The 15,204-nt window shown below is 39.0% G+C and overlaps 1 protein-coding gene across 4 annotated transcripts in view; it reads right to left on the bottom strand.

Annotated features, from left to right (window-relative positions):
- Positions 1-15,204, bottom strand: part of LOC119186565 (protein unc-13 homolog B) — a 353,376-nt gene that overhangs the window by 324,178 nt on the left and 13,994 nt on the right. For all 4 annotated transcript variants that reach the window (XM_037435100.2, XM_075893388.1, XM_037435113.2 and 1 more), the window contains exons 5-7: positions 13,815-13,938; positions 6,448-6,515; positions 2,805-2,853 (exon numbers count right to left, since the gene is read on the bottom strand). In XM_037435100.2, coding sequence (XP_037290997.2) covers positions 2,805-2,853; positions 6,448-6,515; positions 13,815-13,938 — 241 coding nt within the window. The remainder of the gene's footprint in view (positions 1-2,804; positions 2,854-6,447; positions 6,516-13,814; positions 13,939-15,204) is intronic.

The raw sequence follows: 15,204 nt of genomic DNA, 5'->3' as shown, positions 1-15,204 counted from the left end.
AAAGAATTGCCGAATCGCTGCCCGTCTTCATTCCGAGATTGCTGGTGTGTTCTCGTAGGCGGTCATTAACACACTGGTCCACCTGACCGATGACGTCGAGACCTCGTACACCATATCAGATAATACAGGTGTCTTCGTATTCAGTAGAGCCATATGTATTCAGTAGAAGCTTGTTCAATTTTCAAAGGAGCGGAAAAAGTTTCAGGATTAATGGAACGACACATTATCGAAAAAATCAAGAAACCAAACTTATGTTTGTCACATCAATATGGCTTCATTTTCTTGATGAATAATAACTGCTGCACTTATTCTGCATAATAGCAGGGTAAAAGCAGCAATTTTCATAATCCTATGATTCTTTGCTAAATGCGATCGCAGAACTAGACTCCCGTTTTTAATTAGACCAAAACACGCTCTGTACTTCTCTCTTATTATGTACTGTCACCACCACTGCACGCAGGGGACAATAGTTATTTCCCAAAGAAAATTGAGAACAACTCATAATTTGTCTACTAAGTACGACGTAGCAAGAGAGTTTTATGCCAGCATACTGATCGTGGCTAAAAGCTCTTCGTCTTCAGCAGCTTCCACCTTAATTAAGCTTTGTGATATCGCACATACATTGCATCAAGTTAAAACAAGGCTCCTGAGTGATGGATTAAGATGTGGACTAAAGTCTGGTCGCTAACCGATGAAGACAGCAATGCAGACAGCGTCACCTCATTTCACTTGTCTGTAAATCTAGTTTTCACTGTTTTGCGTCACACATTTGCAGCACTTCATGCTCAAAGCGCCCTGAGGATGATGCAAGAAAACTGGGGTGTGAGCAAATCTGACTGAAATAGCGAGAGTTTGGTGCGACTAAAAAATTTGTATGTTGGCAGTGACCAGGAAATGCATTTTTATCCGATTTCTAATTAAGAAGGATTAAACTAGTGAGCTTTTCTTGAACTTTTATAGCATCAAACTTTCATTTATTCAGTATTATTAGGCCACAACTTGGTTGATTAGGACAATCATCAGAGCACCACATGCACGAAATGTTGCAAATGTGCAACAAAAAGGAGTGAAAACAGCGTTCACAAACCAAATGGCCACAGGCCTTCAGTAAAGCATGGTCACCTTAGGCGTGTGCCAGGAAGGGGTGCCCACATTAGTCATCTAAGAGGGGAGCATAAAATCAGCTCTACAAACATAATGGGAAGGAGGGCACTGAGACGAACGATTGCCCCCCCCCCCCCCCCCCCTGAAGGGGAACCCTGCACATCTCTATGGTGTTTATCATTCAATCTTACTACAATCGCATTGTTAGTGACCAAGGCTTCAGTGGCGGCTGCACACTTGTTTCATTACTATTTTGCTCCTAACACACAGTGTGGGCTATATCTATAACCACGTCAATAGTACCTGCAGCCAAAGCTGCAACAAAACAGTAGTTTTGTTTTCGCCATGTACCTTCAGGAATGCGTAGTCACCACCATTCATAATTGTGCATTAGCGAGCCAGGTTTATTGAGCAGTAGGTGCTGTGTCAGGAGTTTCATTTCAACTCGGAATGTAGTTGAAGGAATTCCTTTAAAACTGTGTGGATGCTATGCTCATGTTTTTAGCTACCATGGTTTTGTCCATAGTGTGTGCGGCACACATTACCTTCATTTTAACTTTGGCAATATGTGTGCAGTGTCACAGAATTGGGACACTGTGAAAGATTTTGAAGACAGGGCTTCAACCATGGTCTACATGCTGGCTTAAAGTTGGCTTGCTCATTGTACACTCAAAACTGAATACAATGAACCTGAATATAACGAAATATTGGTTATAATAAAGTAAAAAAATTGTTTTGCAATAAATATAGTGTTATGAATCTATACCTTATGACGAATTTCAGGATATAACGAACTTATTTTCGTGTCACATGCAACTTCGTTATATTAAGGTTTTAGTGTAATAGATTAAGGCTGGCCATTTTTCCAAGAAAAATTTTGTGTGCATGTGGTGGTGTTGGTGGTGCCGGTACGCATAATAAACTAAGAGAGATTGGCTAAAGCAATGTTCTGGCTTAAGAGGCAGGGGTCTTGAGCCAAGGTCACATTATGAACGAAGTCGCGAACGACAAAAATTGAAGCTTTAGCACTGCTTTCGGAAAATAATTACTAGATTTATGCAATCCAGAAAACAAAGATGCACTAATCTAATAGGCACTCGTTTATTATTTTCTTGATACATTAAAAAAAGCGGCATTCAGTTGATTCGAACATTTTATCCAGTCCTGTACAATCCAAACTTTTACTGTGTGAAAAGCACACACCATAAAACTCGACTGTGAAACGTGTAAATCAGACAGACTGAAACAAATTTGTGCTTTGCAGTATCGATATGACATTGCTGAAATTTCATACTGCAGTCTCTGCTGGTAATTGTTGTATGATAATCAATATGAAGCTGTATTGACATACTATAAGAATAGTCCTAACAGCTTTCCTCAACTCATAAGATCGATACAAAGAAAAGAAAATCAATAGGTCTCCATTTAATCTCCAACAGCGTTTATATTCAAGTTTCATGCTTCACAATCTGTATTGTGAGAAGCCTTACACACTTTGTTTTCAACGTTTAAGAACAAAATTAATAGAGTGCATTAGGAACAACTTTAAGTAAACAGGTATTTCAACTTCTGGTATTTCAAATGAAGCGATTCTGTTAAAAGAAGGTTTGCTAATGCACATAACTGTGCAAAAAAAAAAGAGAAAGCATTCATATCAAAAAGCTGCCTTTTGATTTTAGGTTCCTATTGTGCCTACTTACAGTTTAATGTATGAAGTGGTCTTTTCTGCTGTTCCCGATACGAGGTCACCTAAAAAAAAAAAAGAATTCACAAATTAAAACGGCAATTTGAGAAAAGTATGCGTTTAGGTGAGTTGGTGAACTATATTTCACAACAGTGAAGTACAAAAGGTATATAAGGTAAAACGAAGACAAGAGATACAGGGCATGTGCTGCTAAGAAGCATGAACGCTTACTTGGGCATTTTAGCAGCAGCAACACAATGCACATACACTACCAAGACGCTCCACGACTAGCCACACAATATGGCCAGACAGCAAAAGTTTCAAACATGTACATGTCTATTCTATTGATGCATCTTGCATCTTGCCGTAACACACAACTAGCATGCACGTCATAAGAACTGAACAGTTAGATTAGTTTAGTTGTAGAAACCCATAAAATCCATTCTAATGTTAGCGAGTGACATCAAATTCTGTTAATTGTGTGAACAATTTGCTATTGACACCACATTCAGGAATTTATGTTATAGTTTTGTTTTTCATGGCTATAAACCTCTACATTTTTCAAACGCAGATAGGAATGCTGCATTTAAACATTTCGTTCTCGTTCATCTAACGTAATGCTTGTAGTGCAGGTACTGGTCTGCCTGCCTAAGCATGTTTTATGGGTTACTCAAGCTAACTTCAATCATCACTTTTTGCACATGCTGTGAATTTTGCAGATAGGAAAGCCGCATTTAAACATTTCGTTCTCGTTTATCTAACGTAATGCTTGTAGTGCAGGTACTGGTCTGCCTGCCTAAGCATGTTTTATGGGTTACTCAAGCCAACTTCAATCATCACTTTTTGCACATGCTGTGAATTTTGTGCCAGTGGGCACATACTGCCCAACGGTCAAATCTCATAACATGCATTCACACAAACACAATTGTTTTTGTTGTCTGCCCCTTCAATGTTGGTTCAGAGTATCTTGGCTGCATATGCATATTGTCACGCTGTAGCAAAAAAAGCCTGCATTAAAAAAGCAGTTTCAGAAAAGCTTAACAATAAAGTTTTGAGGAAGAAAAAAGGAGCTTAATCAAGGTTTTCACATGTAAAATCACAAATTATTTAAAAAAGTAATTGATTAATTAATAATCCATGCTACATGTTATAACATTTCAAATGAGTTAATTGCATATGTATTTTATGAGATTAATCTTTTGACAAACAGCGTCATCAATGTTAGAAACCTCAATTCGATAGAATTTACTGTGTAACGAACTGTTTTTGTTTCCCAATTTTAACTACTCGAAACAGCATCATTGGCTTTGTTTCGGGAATTAGAGAAGTAACTAGGTGTTGCCATGATAACATGAACTTGCTGTGCATTCTCCACATACACTCAGCCTCTATATAAGAAATTAAAGGTTGGCAAGCATTTATTAAAATAGAACCAATCTTTTTTACAGGTCACCATTCACACAGAAACATTGACACAAAGTGACAAGAAAAATGACCGGATAAAAGTAATGGAACATGTGTCATTTTGCTATCACTTTTACACTCACCAAGAATAACTCTACACTTGAACTAGTAGTATGGCTGCCAGCTCAATTTACAGCAAATTATCATGCACTTTTTCCATCACAAATGCCACCTGAACCTTCGTAACGGCAGCAAACATCCCAGCATAGCATGTGCACAGTAAGCAACACACAGAACACAAATCAGTTGATTCAATAAGTGCCCCTAGGTGGCAGGTATCACGTTTAAAACAAAGAGACACCAGCTTGTGCCCTGTTCAAATCGCTGTTCAAATCACTGTTCAAGTGCACACAGATGCCTCACGGAAAGCAGGACTAGTTGGCCACTCTGCCCCGATGTTGTCATAACTTAAAAATGTTTTTGGCAATGACACACTCTGCTACTGCATAATTAGGTGGAAAAGCTGAACTTTTGCGCTTGCTTTGAGGTTCCTTTCAGGTCCCGAGGCGAATAGTCGTGCTACTCTACTCTCTTTTTTCCTGCCATGTCTCAGTATGCTTACCAATTACCTACAGGACCATATTATCAAAAAACGAGAGCTTAATTATTCTCTTAAAGCATGGGAACTTCGATTAAACATGGCTAATGGCATGATGAGTCTTTTTTAATGCAATTATCGCTTCATTATATCGAGGTCTGGCTGTAGTAGGTATCTCAAACTGCTCTGCTTGCTTTTCTTAGGTTCGCATGTGTGTTTCAGTGTATTATGTAGAAGCAACTAAAATAAACAGCACTAAAATTTTATGTAGCATGTAAAGGGAGGCATCAAAATACCTTTCCACCCGAACGCTTCCATTCATCATACTTCAAAAAATGTAAAATTTTACCTGGAGAACTGATTTAAGCACTTTTGAAACGGATGCATTTTCGTGACACCTCCACTACTTGTGAAATGATAAATGGGCAATGAAAGCACTCAGTGAGGGAATTTAATAACCGTGTCAAACGGGTAAACTTAACTGCTGTTATACCCAACTGTAGTTAATAGACGTAACCAGAGTTACCGTAAACCAGACGGAGGCGCTGACACACGTTTGCAGTATGGATAAACTTGCGCATATGTAACGAACACAGTTTTAACTTTAGTAAGGGCTGAGATTGAAAATGCATAGTGCCATTAGTAACAAATGATTTCACAAGTTCAAGAACTGCCCCATTTTGCATAAAATCTATCTGTTTCAAACGCACAGCTACGCGTTCGAAATGATGAGGTAACTACCAAGATGCAGAGCTGCGCGACTCGGTAGCTTCCTCATTGTAAAGGTAGAGGCCTAATTAAAAAAGCAAGCCTTTTGTGGCAGCTTACACACACAATTTGCTAAAACACGTTGTCAGGCTGGTTGGTTGGAGTTCACCATTTATAAGGGTGTAGCGCACCATGACAAGGACACAAAAAGAGAGACGCACACACACAGCGCTATACTTGCAACTTTTGTTTTATTTGCGATCACATATGCTAACTATACAGTAACAGTGGACCGATAAAATCTGGAACATATCATGTTAAAATACAGCACGCCTCATGCATGCGTCATTATCGATCGGGACAATCTGAACTCGCCAACGTCGAAGTGAAGATTCCAAATACTTCTTTTCTTCAGCTGACAAATCTATCAAAGCCACACTCACACATTTATCTTTCATTTTGTCAATTTCAATAGCGCTGTGTGTGTGTGTGCATCTCTCTTTTTGTGTCCTTGTCGTGGTGTGCTATACCCTTATAAATGATGAACACATGATTTATACATGTAATTTATCTTCCCAAATGCGTATCGATGCCTCCGTCATCGCAACAGTCCAGTTGACTTCCTTATGGCTGGATATTTCGCTAGGAGCCAAGCTGCTCGTGTCTGACATTGGGGCCGCCATGTTATCAGTTTATGACGCTAACAGCGGTTGCCTACCTTTTTTTCCTTAAAATGGTCATGGATGGATTAACTGTGATTAGGGTTGTCATTGTCGTGTGACTATGTACAACAGTCGTTAGACTTCATGGCCATCGTACTTAACTGTGGTTAGACTACCTGTGTGACAAAGGCATAAGTAGTCATACATGTAGTACTAATTGAATGAATCAGAATGCAAATATTATATAAAAGAATCAAGTCAACATAGAAGAAATGAAATGTTCTTGCCTCCTGGTCCATGATGCTATTGAGCATTTCCAGTTTCTCTTGCAACTCAGGTGTGTCATCTTGGAGATCTATAAATACAGGCAAAAAGAAAGAAAGTCATTCCTAACAGCTCAATGTCCACAACTCAAAAGAAATGCAAGGTCCAGTTAACAAACACTTGCAGCTTTGCTGTTTGGTATGTGGCCTCATGACTGGCTAAATTATCTACCTCGCATTCTTTTCAGTAAGCAGGTGCCATAGTGAAACAGCATTTGACCCATTTGATCTCATGCAAGTCTTATGTGCTATATATATAGCACACTAACGAAAAATTACCAAGTCACAAAATGTACAAGCAAAATCAAATGGATACGCTGCCTACGTGACCGTGGAGGAATAACGCAGCAAATGCAAGTGGTTTCACGAAAATTAACAGCAACAATGTCAAAACGAGAAACCAAAAATAAAACAGATCGCTGGACAAGGGAATCTGAACAAAATCAACTTTTCGCACACAAATGCAAATGCTACACCCAGATTATCTTTTGCCTATCCTACTTACTGAACACTTTAAGTTGCAACTACAGCAAAAACCTCCACAGTCGTGCTCAGCTGTACAAAAAAAAGCAACTGAGTACATTAAAATTTTTGTAATATTCATATTTTTATCCTGCTACCACTGTGTAGAGTATTGAGCAACATTTTTGTAGACTTGCTTGCTTTTAAAATGTCTTGTTTATTTTTGTTCAGCAACACCTCAAGCCATCACATTGCAGTAGTTGCAACAAGAACAGCTAAAGTTAGCATGTATCCCATGAGCATCCAGCCATGCATGATCTTGCATTGCTTGTTCATAAGGCTACTTCATAAGGCTACTTATTTAATGTACATTGCTCAGTTAAACGTGGACTGCTCGGTTATATTAACAAATCCACATGATGTGTCAACATGCATGCATCTAGCCATGCATGATCTTGCATTGCTTGTTAATAAGGCTACTTCATAAGGCTCTTTATCTTAATGTACATTGCTCAGTTAAACGTGGACTGCTCGGTTATATTAACAAATCCACATGATGTGTCAACATGCATGCATCTAGCCATGCATGATCTTGCATTGCTTGTTAATAAGGCTACTTCATAACGCTCTTTATCTTAATGTACATTGCTCAGTTAAACGTGGACTGCTCGGTTATATTAACAAATCTACGTGATGTGTCAACATGCATGCATAGCGTAAAGTATTGCTCTGAAACTCTTCAAAAGTACTGGCACAAAAATTTGTTTATCTGTAAAAACATTTAGTGATTGTGTTTGCAAACGATTTAATATATGATGAATATCAGTGGCCTTTAAACAACCCGAAATGATGTAGAAGGTTAGACTCCAATGAAACATTAAAGCGAGTATAATAACAGCAGCAACAACAAAAAAAGTCACGACATTATTAGCTCTGAAATTTCAGTTATTCATATAGCATTATAAAGGGTGCTTGCGTTTCTGTTCATTGTGTGCTAATGTTGGGAGAATAAAAAAAGCGGAGTGAGGCATTCAAACAAGCAGTCTTCCTTGTGAAGGAACAACAGGTTCCGCTCACAGCAATTTTGCCATAGGGCAATTTCGTTCACCCAAACAGATCCAAGGCCATGCAAAATTGCAAACACACTATAGGGATGTGCAAATACAATAAATTTTAGGTGCAAAGTGAATTCGTAGAAAATAGCTATTTCGTCGAACTATTTCTAATCAAATGGTCGGAATAGTATATGTAATGTAATTTTAATTTACTTTTGAAGCTTGATGTTAAAAAATCTTCAGGTCCTGATGGAGTACCGAATGAGTTCTTAAAACGCTATGCACAATGGGTTTCAAAGTACCTAACAATTCTTTTTTCTAAATCTCTGAAAGATGGTCAAGTTCCAGATGACTGGGTAACTGCTAAAGTCAAGCCCCTACATAAGAGTGGAAATCCCCATTCTGTTATTACGTATCGGCCGATCTCATTAATTTCAACTTCCTGTAAACTACTTGAGCATATAATACATAAGCATATTTCAGAATTCCTAGATAAGCACAATATTTTGTCAGGTTCACAACACGGATTCAGGAAAGGATTTTCTACTTGTACTCAGCTGGTAACTACAGTTCATGATTTCGCACTATCTATAAATTCCGGAAAACAGGTAGATGCAATTTTTATGGATTTTGCTAAAGCTTTCGATACGGTCTCTCACAATAAATTACTCTTCAAATTGGATTTAATTCTTAAGAATACTCAGCTTCTAAATTGAATTTCCGGTTATCATTCGAATTGAAAACAGTACGTCTTTTTCAACGACCATTGTTCTCGTACAGTACCGGTTGACTCGGGTGTTCCCCAAGGCTCTGTGCTCGGACCCCTCCTCTTTTTATTATTTATAAATGATATATCCCATGATATACCTGTAAAAGTTAAGTTATATGCGGATGATTGCATCCTGTACTCGGAAATGGAAAACCAAACTGTTCAAATTCATTTAAACGATGCATTTCAAATGGTCATTCGTTGGTGCGATAAATGGCAGATGTCAGTTAATTTTAAAAAGACCGTTTTCATGAAAATTTCTCACAAATGTAACACTCTTCATTTTGCATATTCAGCCAATAATGTTTCTTTGCAGGAGGCACAACACTACAAGTACCTTGGTCTTTGGATTTTGAATGACCTTAACTGGACGAGACATATTAACACTGTAATAAGCTCGTGCAATTAAAAATTATTTTATCTTAGACGAGCTCTTAAGCACTCCACTCCCGCCGTTTGCCTTGTTGCATTTAATGCAATTGTTCAACCTAATTTAGATTATGCATCCATAATTTGGTACCCTTACACCAGAAAAAATATCAGCGAAATTGAAAAAATTCAAAAGAGAGTTGTTAGGTTTATTTATAACAGTTTTGGTCGTACTTCAATAACATGTTTATTAGCAAAAGCTAACCTCCCAACACCTACACAAAGAAATAAAGTATTGAGATTGAAATTTTTCTTTCAGTTAGTTAAAGGTTATTTTAAGTTAGACTTATCACATATACTTCATTTGTCCACAGGATATACCACAAGGCAGAGGCATGCCTTTACAATAACCCCATTTTCCACCCGTAATAACACATTGAAGTATTCGTTCTTCTCTAGGACAATTACCGAATGGAATAACCTAAGTAACGAAGTTGTTTCCCAGTCATCCTTGAACCTTTTTGCTGCGCAGCTCTAGCAGTGAGTGTCTAAATTCTATGACATGTGCTCCTGTTGTTTATTTCAATCACTGTAACCACTCTCCACTTGTGATCATCTTGAATGTAGCGCTCATTTCTCTATATGTTCTTTCTGAAAGTGTGTAAATGCCTTACCTGTTTTATACTTATTTGTTTGCCGATTTGTAAATTTATCAAATGTATATCCACCCTGCCAAAACCCTATGTTAGGGTTGCAGTATTCATAAATAAATAAAATAAATAAAATAAAAGACAAAGACTGACAGCATGCCCGCTTCTTCTTCCCATCAGTCGCCGTCTCGGTTTCTGTACCTGCCTAGATCGTGGTCTTGAGTTTTACGGCACCGAATATTAAGAATAAGGACCCATGGTCGCAGAAATGGAAGATGATGTTTACTCCCTTCACTTACTCCCTTCACATCCCTCACTTCTTTCCTCTCCTTCTTTCCATCTTTCACACCTTTCCGCATCTTCCTTTCCATCTATCACATGTTATGAAGAAAAATACTAAACATATCAGTCACAAACCAACTAACTTGAACAATACTTTTAAAATTAGTAAAAGGCATGTGCAAATGGTTTTTCTTTTTTTTGTTTGAAATGAAGTGCAAGTCACTTTGAATAGTGGCAGGATTTGAATTTCAGTAGGATGCAAGAGATCACTAGTAAAATACATTTTGTTTTAAAAATTATCAAGAGCCTATAGGCCCAAATATCAATCTCTTACTAAAGAACTGTTTACCAATGTGTGGGCGATATATTCATTTATACTTGACAATCGTTGGGTTTTAACGTCCCAAAACTACCATGAGATTATGAGAGACGCCATAGTGGAGGGCCCCGAATATTTCAACCACCTGGGTTTCTAAAACATGAACCTAAATCTAGGCACACGGACCTCAAGCTTTATCACCTCTATTAGAAAAGTAGTCAGCATGGCCGGGATTCAATCCCGCTACCTGCGGGTCACCAGCCGAAGCCTTAGCCACTAGACCACTGTGGCGGGTATTTATTTAATATTGAAGTGGGCTTTGCGGCAGTGCGAATTTTTTCTGGATAGGTGTTTACCATGGTATATCAATTCTACGCAGCAGTCAAAGCACATTTAGAGGATGTCACAAGATGTCTGGTATATAGCTATTGACTTGATGTTAAAAAGCTGGTTTTGCAGATATTCCAGTGTCGGCGTAGTTGGTTGTGAGGAAAAAAAATCATCTTGTCTGTTAATGAAAAACTGAGAAAGTAGTGAGTAAAATATATAATAAAAACTTCGGTCTGAGTGAGAAACGAACACAGGCTTTCTGTAAGTGTTCTACAGCAGAAAAACGCTATTACTACAAACCACTCCGGGAAATAAACTACTATATTAATTTATTGCAGTGGAAAAAGCCATGCAGTGGAACCAATATGATATTGCATGGCAGAAGCGTCGAAATGTGTCGGAACAAGTCAATCGCTCAGCAGGTGGGTGTTTTACGCCCACCAATTAGAAATAGCTCGAACATATTTATTCGTCATTAGCTCAAAAGCATCAGCAAAGTTAACAATGGCGTAGGTTTGCACGTTGCTTTACAAGCACACAGCGGGATGTTCACTGATTCACAAAAGGAAGAAGTGTGGCTTAGTGGGCACTCAACAACTGTACTTGCAGTAAGCATTATAGGATAGTTTGCAATGGCCAATGTTATGCACACAGTCATCCATATCCTTACGGCACAGTTGAGGCATGCACCGGAAACCAAAGTGAGGCTACCAGTTGAGAAGGCAATGCGTACTGGGCCTAATTAAACTATCGTGTACTACTGTTGTAGGCAAAGCTCAAGCGTCCTCCATTTTTTTTCATTCATTTCGACTTTGCAATCTTGAATAACTGAAGTTCGGATTGTTGCGAATTTGAATACTGTAATATTCGTTCAAATATACAAAGTGCTCAAATATTCGCATGCCTAAAATACATCCATGCATCTGTTGAGTTTCACAGCATTTCTTTGGCCCCTGCTCTGTTGACTTTGACCGGAGCTAGACTTAAATTTGGCATTGATTACACAGTACCTATAGCAAGCTGAAGATCTTGTGGCTTAAACAAACAGAAACAGAGACGCATTCAAGCATTCTGATCATATGAAAGGGTGAAAATTGATGAGGTGTCAGTACCCTGTAAGTACTAGTTGTTTTAAATGGGAGCTACAGCACCATGTGTGAGTAGCATACCTCGGCGCCAAGCCAAGACAACTATAATATGCAACTGAGCAAGCAGATGGTCCAATACACTCACATGTGGTGATGCCAATATCGTGGCACTATATATGACAACCATGAACCATGCACCAGGGCTGCTCACAATAAGCCCTGTTTACCTAAACTAAGTGCCTTTCGCAAAGCCAGTTGGACTAAAAAAGTCGCCGTGTGAAGTAGATAAAGTGAGGCAGTCGGGATATGCTGGCTCTCGCCTTAACTTACACAATCTTTGCAATATGCGAGTATTTTAATTTATTCTGTCTAAAATTTTAGCAGCTCTTTAAACATGAGTCAGTCATCTGCACAGTGGCCCTAACTTTGAACAAATATATCAACTCATGCAATAGGTCAGTAATGAAACAAATACTCCTCTGCCTTATTGACAGACATAGTGGACAATTCCAGACCATTGTATGACCATGTACACGTAAAATAATCTGGTATAACCCATATAAAGATGACTGTCCATATTAGAGGTCTGTAATTTACTCCAGCTAGCAGGTTGCGGTCACGAAATCTGGTCTCTTAAAATGTTTAGCCGTGCAATGAACTTGGTTGGGTTTGTAGTTGTTCACAATTCTTTCTTGTGCTTCGCATTACGAAGCACGAAGGACGAAAGGGGGACAGTGGGACAGGTAGTGTGCAAACTGGTTATGTTTCAACGTCCCCCCTGCCTCTCTCGTAACACCCATGATCCGGTCCTTTGCTCTTCATAATGCAAAGCACAAGAAGAAATCATAAACTACTGAAAGGGCAGGTCAGGCCTTAATACCGTAGCAAGAAGGGCAGTTTGGACAAAATGTCAGCTAATGTTTCTACTTGAAAGACGACCTTTCCCATAGCTCATATAAGAGAAAATTTCAGAAAGGCATTTGGCATGAGGATTCGAGAAACATATGCTGATCTCCAGAGTGACTAAAATGCAGCCATCAATTCTTAAATATAGAGTTTTTGCTGGGCAGTTCTATTTCAACGTATGGTGACCACATGGGGTGCCTATGGAAGAGAAATAATTGAGACCAGTAATGTCTACATAGTCCACCGACATACTTATTTGGAAAACTTTTTTTAAAAAACTGTCGTGCGAGAACCGGGCCACACACAGACCGCAGGCCCCAAGTTTGAGACCCCTGGTCAAGGTTGTGCGAGTTGCACGTCAAAGGGGGTGACGGGCATTCCCCCAGTGCCCTACATTAATGGTATATAGTAAGACATTATTCTTCAGCACATTGTTAATCACTTTTGCAAACACCCTTTGCTAATGGTGCTGTCTATTTAACCCATATTGAACAACTCTAACACATAAAACATAGCCCTGATCTCCGTGCGCTTTTTTCTTTTCTGACGGTTATGAACAAGTACACATAGTGCAGGTGGTTTCATATTTTTCTTTGAATTACCATTAATCTGTGTTGCTGTCCAGATACAAAAATCTCCGAGAAATACAGCATGTGACAAAGGAAGCCCGTAGAGTGGCAGTGCCTACTAGCAGCCACAGCGCCACAAAAAATGTGGATGGCCAGATCACACGGCGGCACGTGACTGGTTTCCATGGCAAACAAAACCACGGCAATTTCCTTTTTTAGTGCTAGATGCTATAGAATGACAGCTGCTCCACAAAAGTTAGACATTATCTGGTCACCACCAACAGAGGAGTTTCAACTCCTGAATATTTCTTGCTGTGTGGTTGCAGCACATTGAAGGTGGCCAAAATCCCACATGCAATGCCTGGTCAAAATGTGTCCTGATGCAGAATGACTCTGCCACTTTTAGTGTAGTTCATAAAATGCACACTGTTAGAATGAAGTGTGGTTCTCCACTTGAGTCCTGGATGTTGCAGGAGTAGAAAGCAAGCACCTTCTATACACATTCACCCACAGGTCGTGCAAAGAGGCTTACCATAGGGAAGTTCAAAGTGTGCTTCAATCAAGATGCTGTGCCCAGTGGGGTTCTTTGTTCCACGCACTTCTCCATCAGCTAATATGAGCTCCGAATCAAGGGAAAGCCATTTCCCCTCCCCTACCTGGAATGGCACAGGGATTGAATAAAATGAAATTAAAGAATTCAAAGGATAATCTGGGCAAGTGGCTTTCAAGAAGCTCTAAAGCCACATAAACAAGCCAGACCTAAACGCTATGAGGGCAAAATTTATAACAGAGTGCTGAAGTGCCCATGAACAATGACACATGTTTATTTCTTACAGTATCAAAAAAATGGTACACAGAACAGAAGATGCTGTAGGCGCTCTGTAAGTGCCTTCTATTTTGTGTCACATTATTATGGGTGCTATAGTACAATAGGAGCCAAAACAAACTTGCCCAGTTCACAACAATACTTCAATAAAAATTCACGGCCTGTTTCACTGCCATATGCATATACTTCATGGAGGCACCACAAAACATTTAGTGAGGTGATCCCATAATTCCAAATGCTGCTTTACATGTGTACACATTCCATAGCACAGATGAAATATATTTTTAACAGATTTCTTTGCGACCCATTTGGCATCCTCAAGGTTGATGTCTTATAATGAATTGGCATCATGCTGCCACATACAACCAAGCACATATAATATTAAAAACTTTCTATGTAGAAAAACATATAATTTAATAATAGAGGATGCACTGAAACGCATCTCATGAATATGCTGCACAATCTGAAATTCACATACCTCACAATATGCAGTTAAAAGAGCAAGAAAACTTGTACTTAAGCTTAAGCTTCTTCTTTCAAATGAAAAGTTGAGCGAATGCCATGGCAAATTGTGTTCTTTAAAGCTTGTATCTTCACAAATCATTGCAACTTTGGCTTGCACAGGACAAGCTGTAAGGTGCCATCTAGGCAGCATATCAACAAAATATTTCTTCTAATCATTTCATTACTGAACTGTGAATGGGTTACCAAAAATCAATCTCCAGCAGGAATCTCCAGTAGGCAAGTTTCAGTGCTAAGGTAGACAACCTCACCATATATTTCACCCTGGGCTCTCAAGCTTAGTGGCTATTGTTTTAAAATGACACCTACTGTTTTCAAATGACAAAGGTTGTGTGTAGTTTGACATATTCGTCTCCGAATTTTCAGAGTAAAATTGAAATTAATCGCACCCAGTGTGCACAAAGCACGACCATTTTGTTACATCAGACTGAAACAGCCTGTGACAAGAGAGTGATCAAATTTTAATGAAGACGTGATGAAACTTGAATGAAGGCATGCGGAGGCCGTATGTTTTCGTGGAAAGCTAAAAGGTATATCGCTTGTGTTGTAATGTTGCCTTGAGCCCTGTCCACTG

The sequence above is a fragment of the Rhipicephalus microplus genome, chromosome 1 (assembly GCF_043290135.1).
Source record: "Rhipicephalus microplus isolate Deutch F79 chromosome 1, USDA_Rmic, whole genome shotgun sequence".
NCBI lineage: Eukaryota > Metazoa > Arthropoda > Arachnida > Ixodida > Ixodidae > Rhipicephalus > Rhipicephalus microplus.
This window is presented reverse-complemented; position numbering and strand designations above follow the sequence as displayed.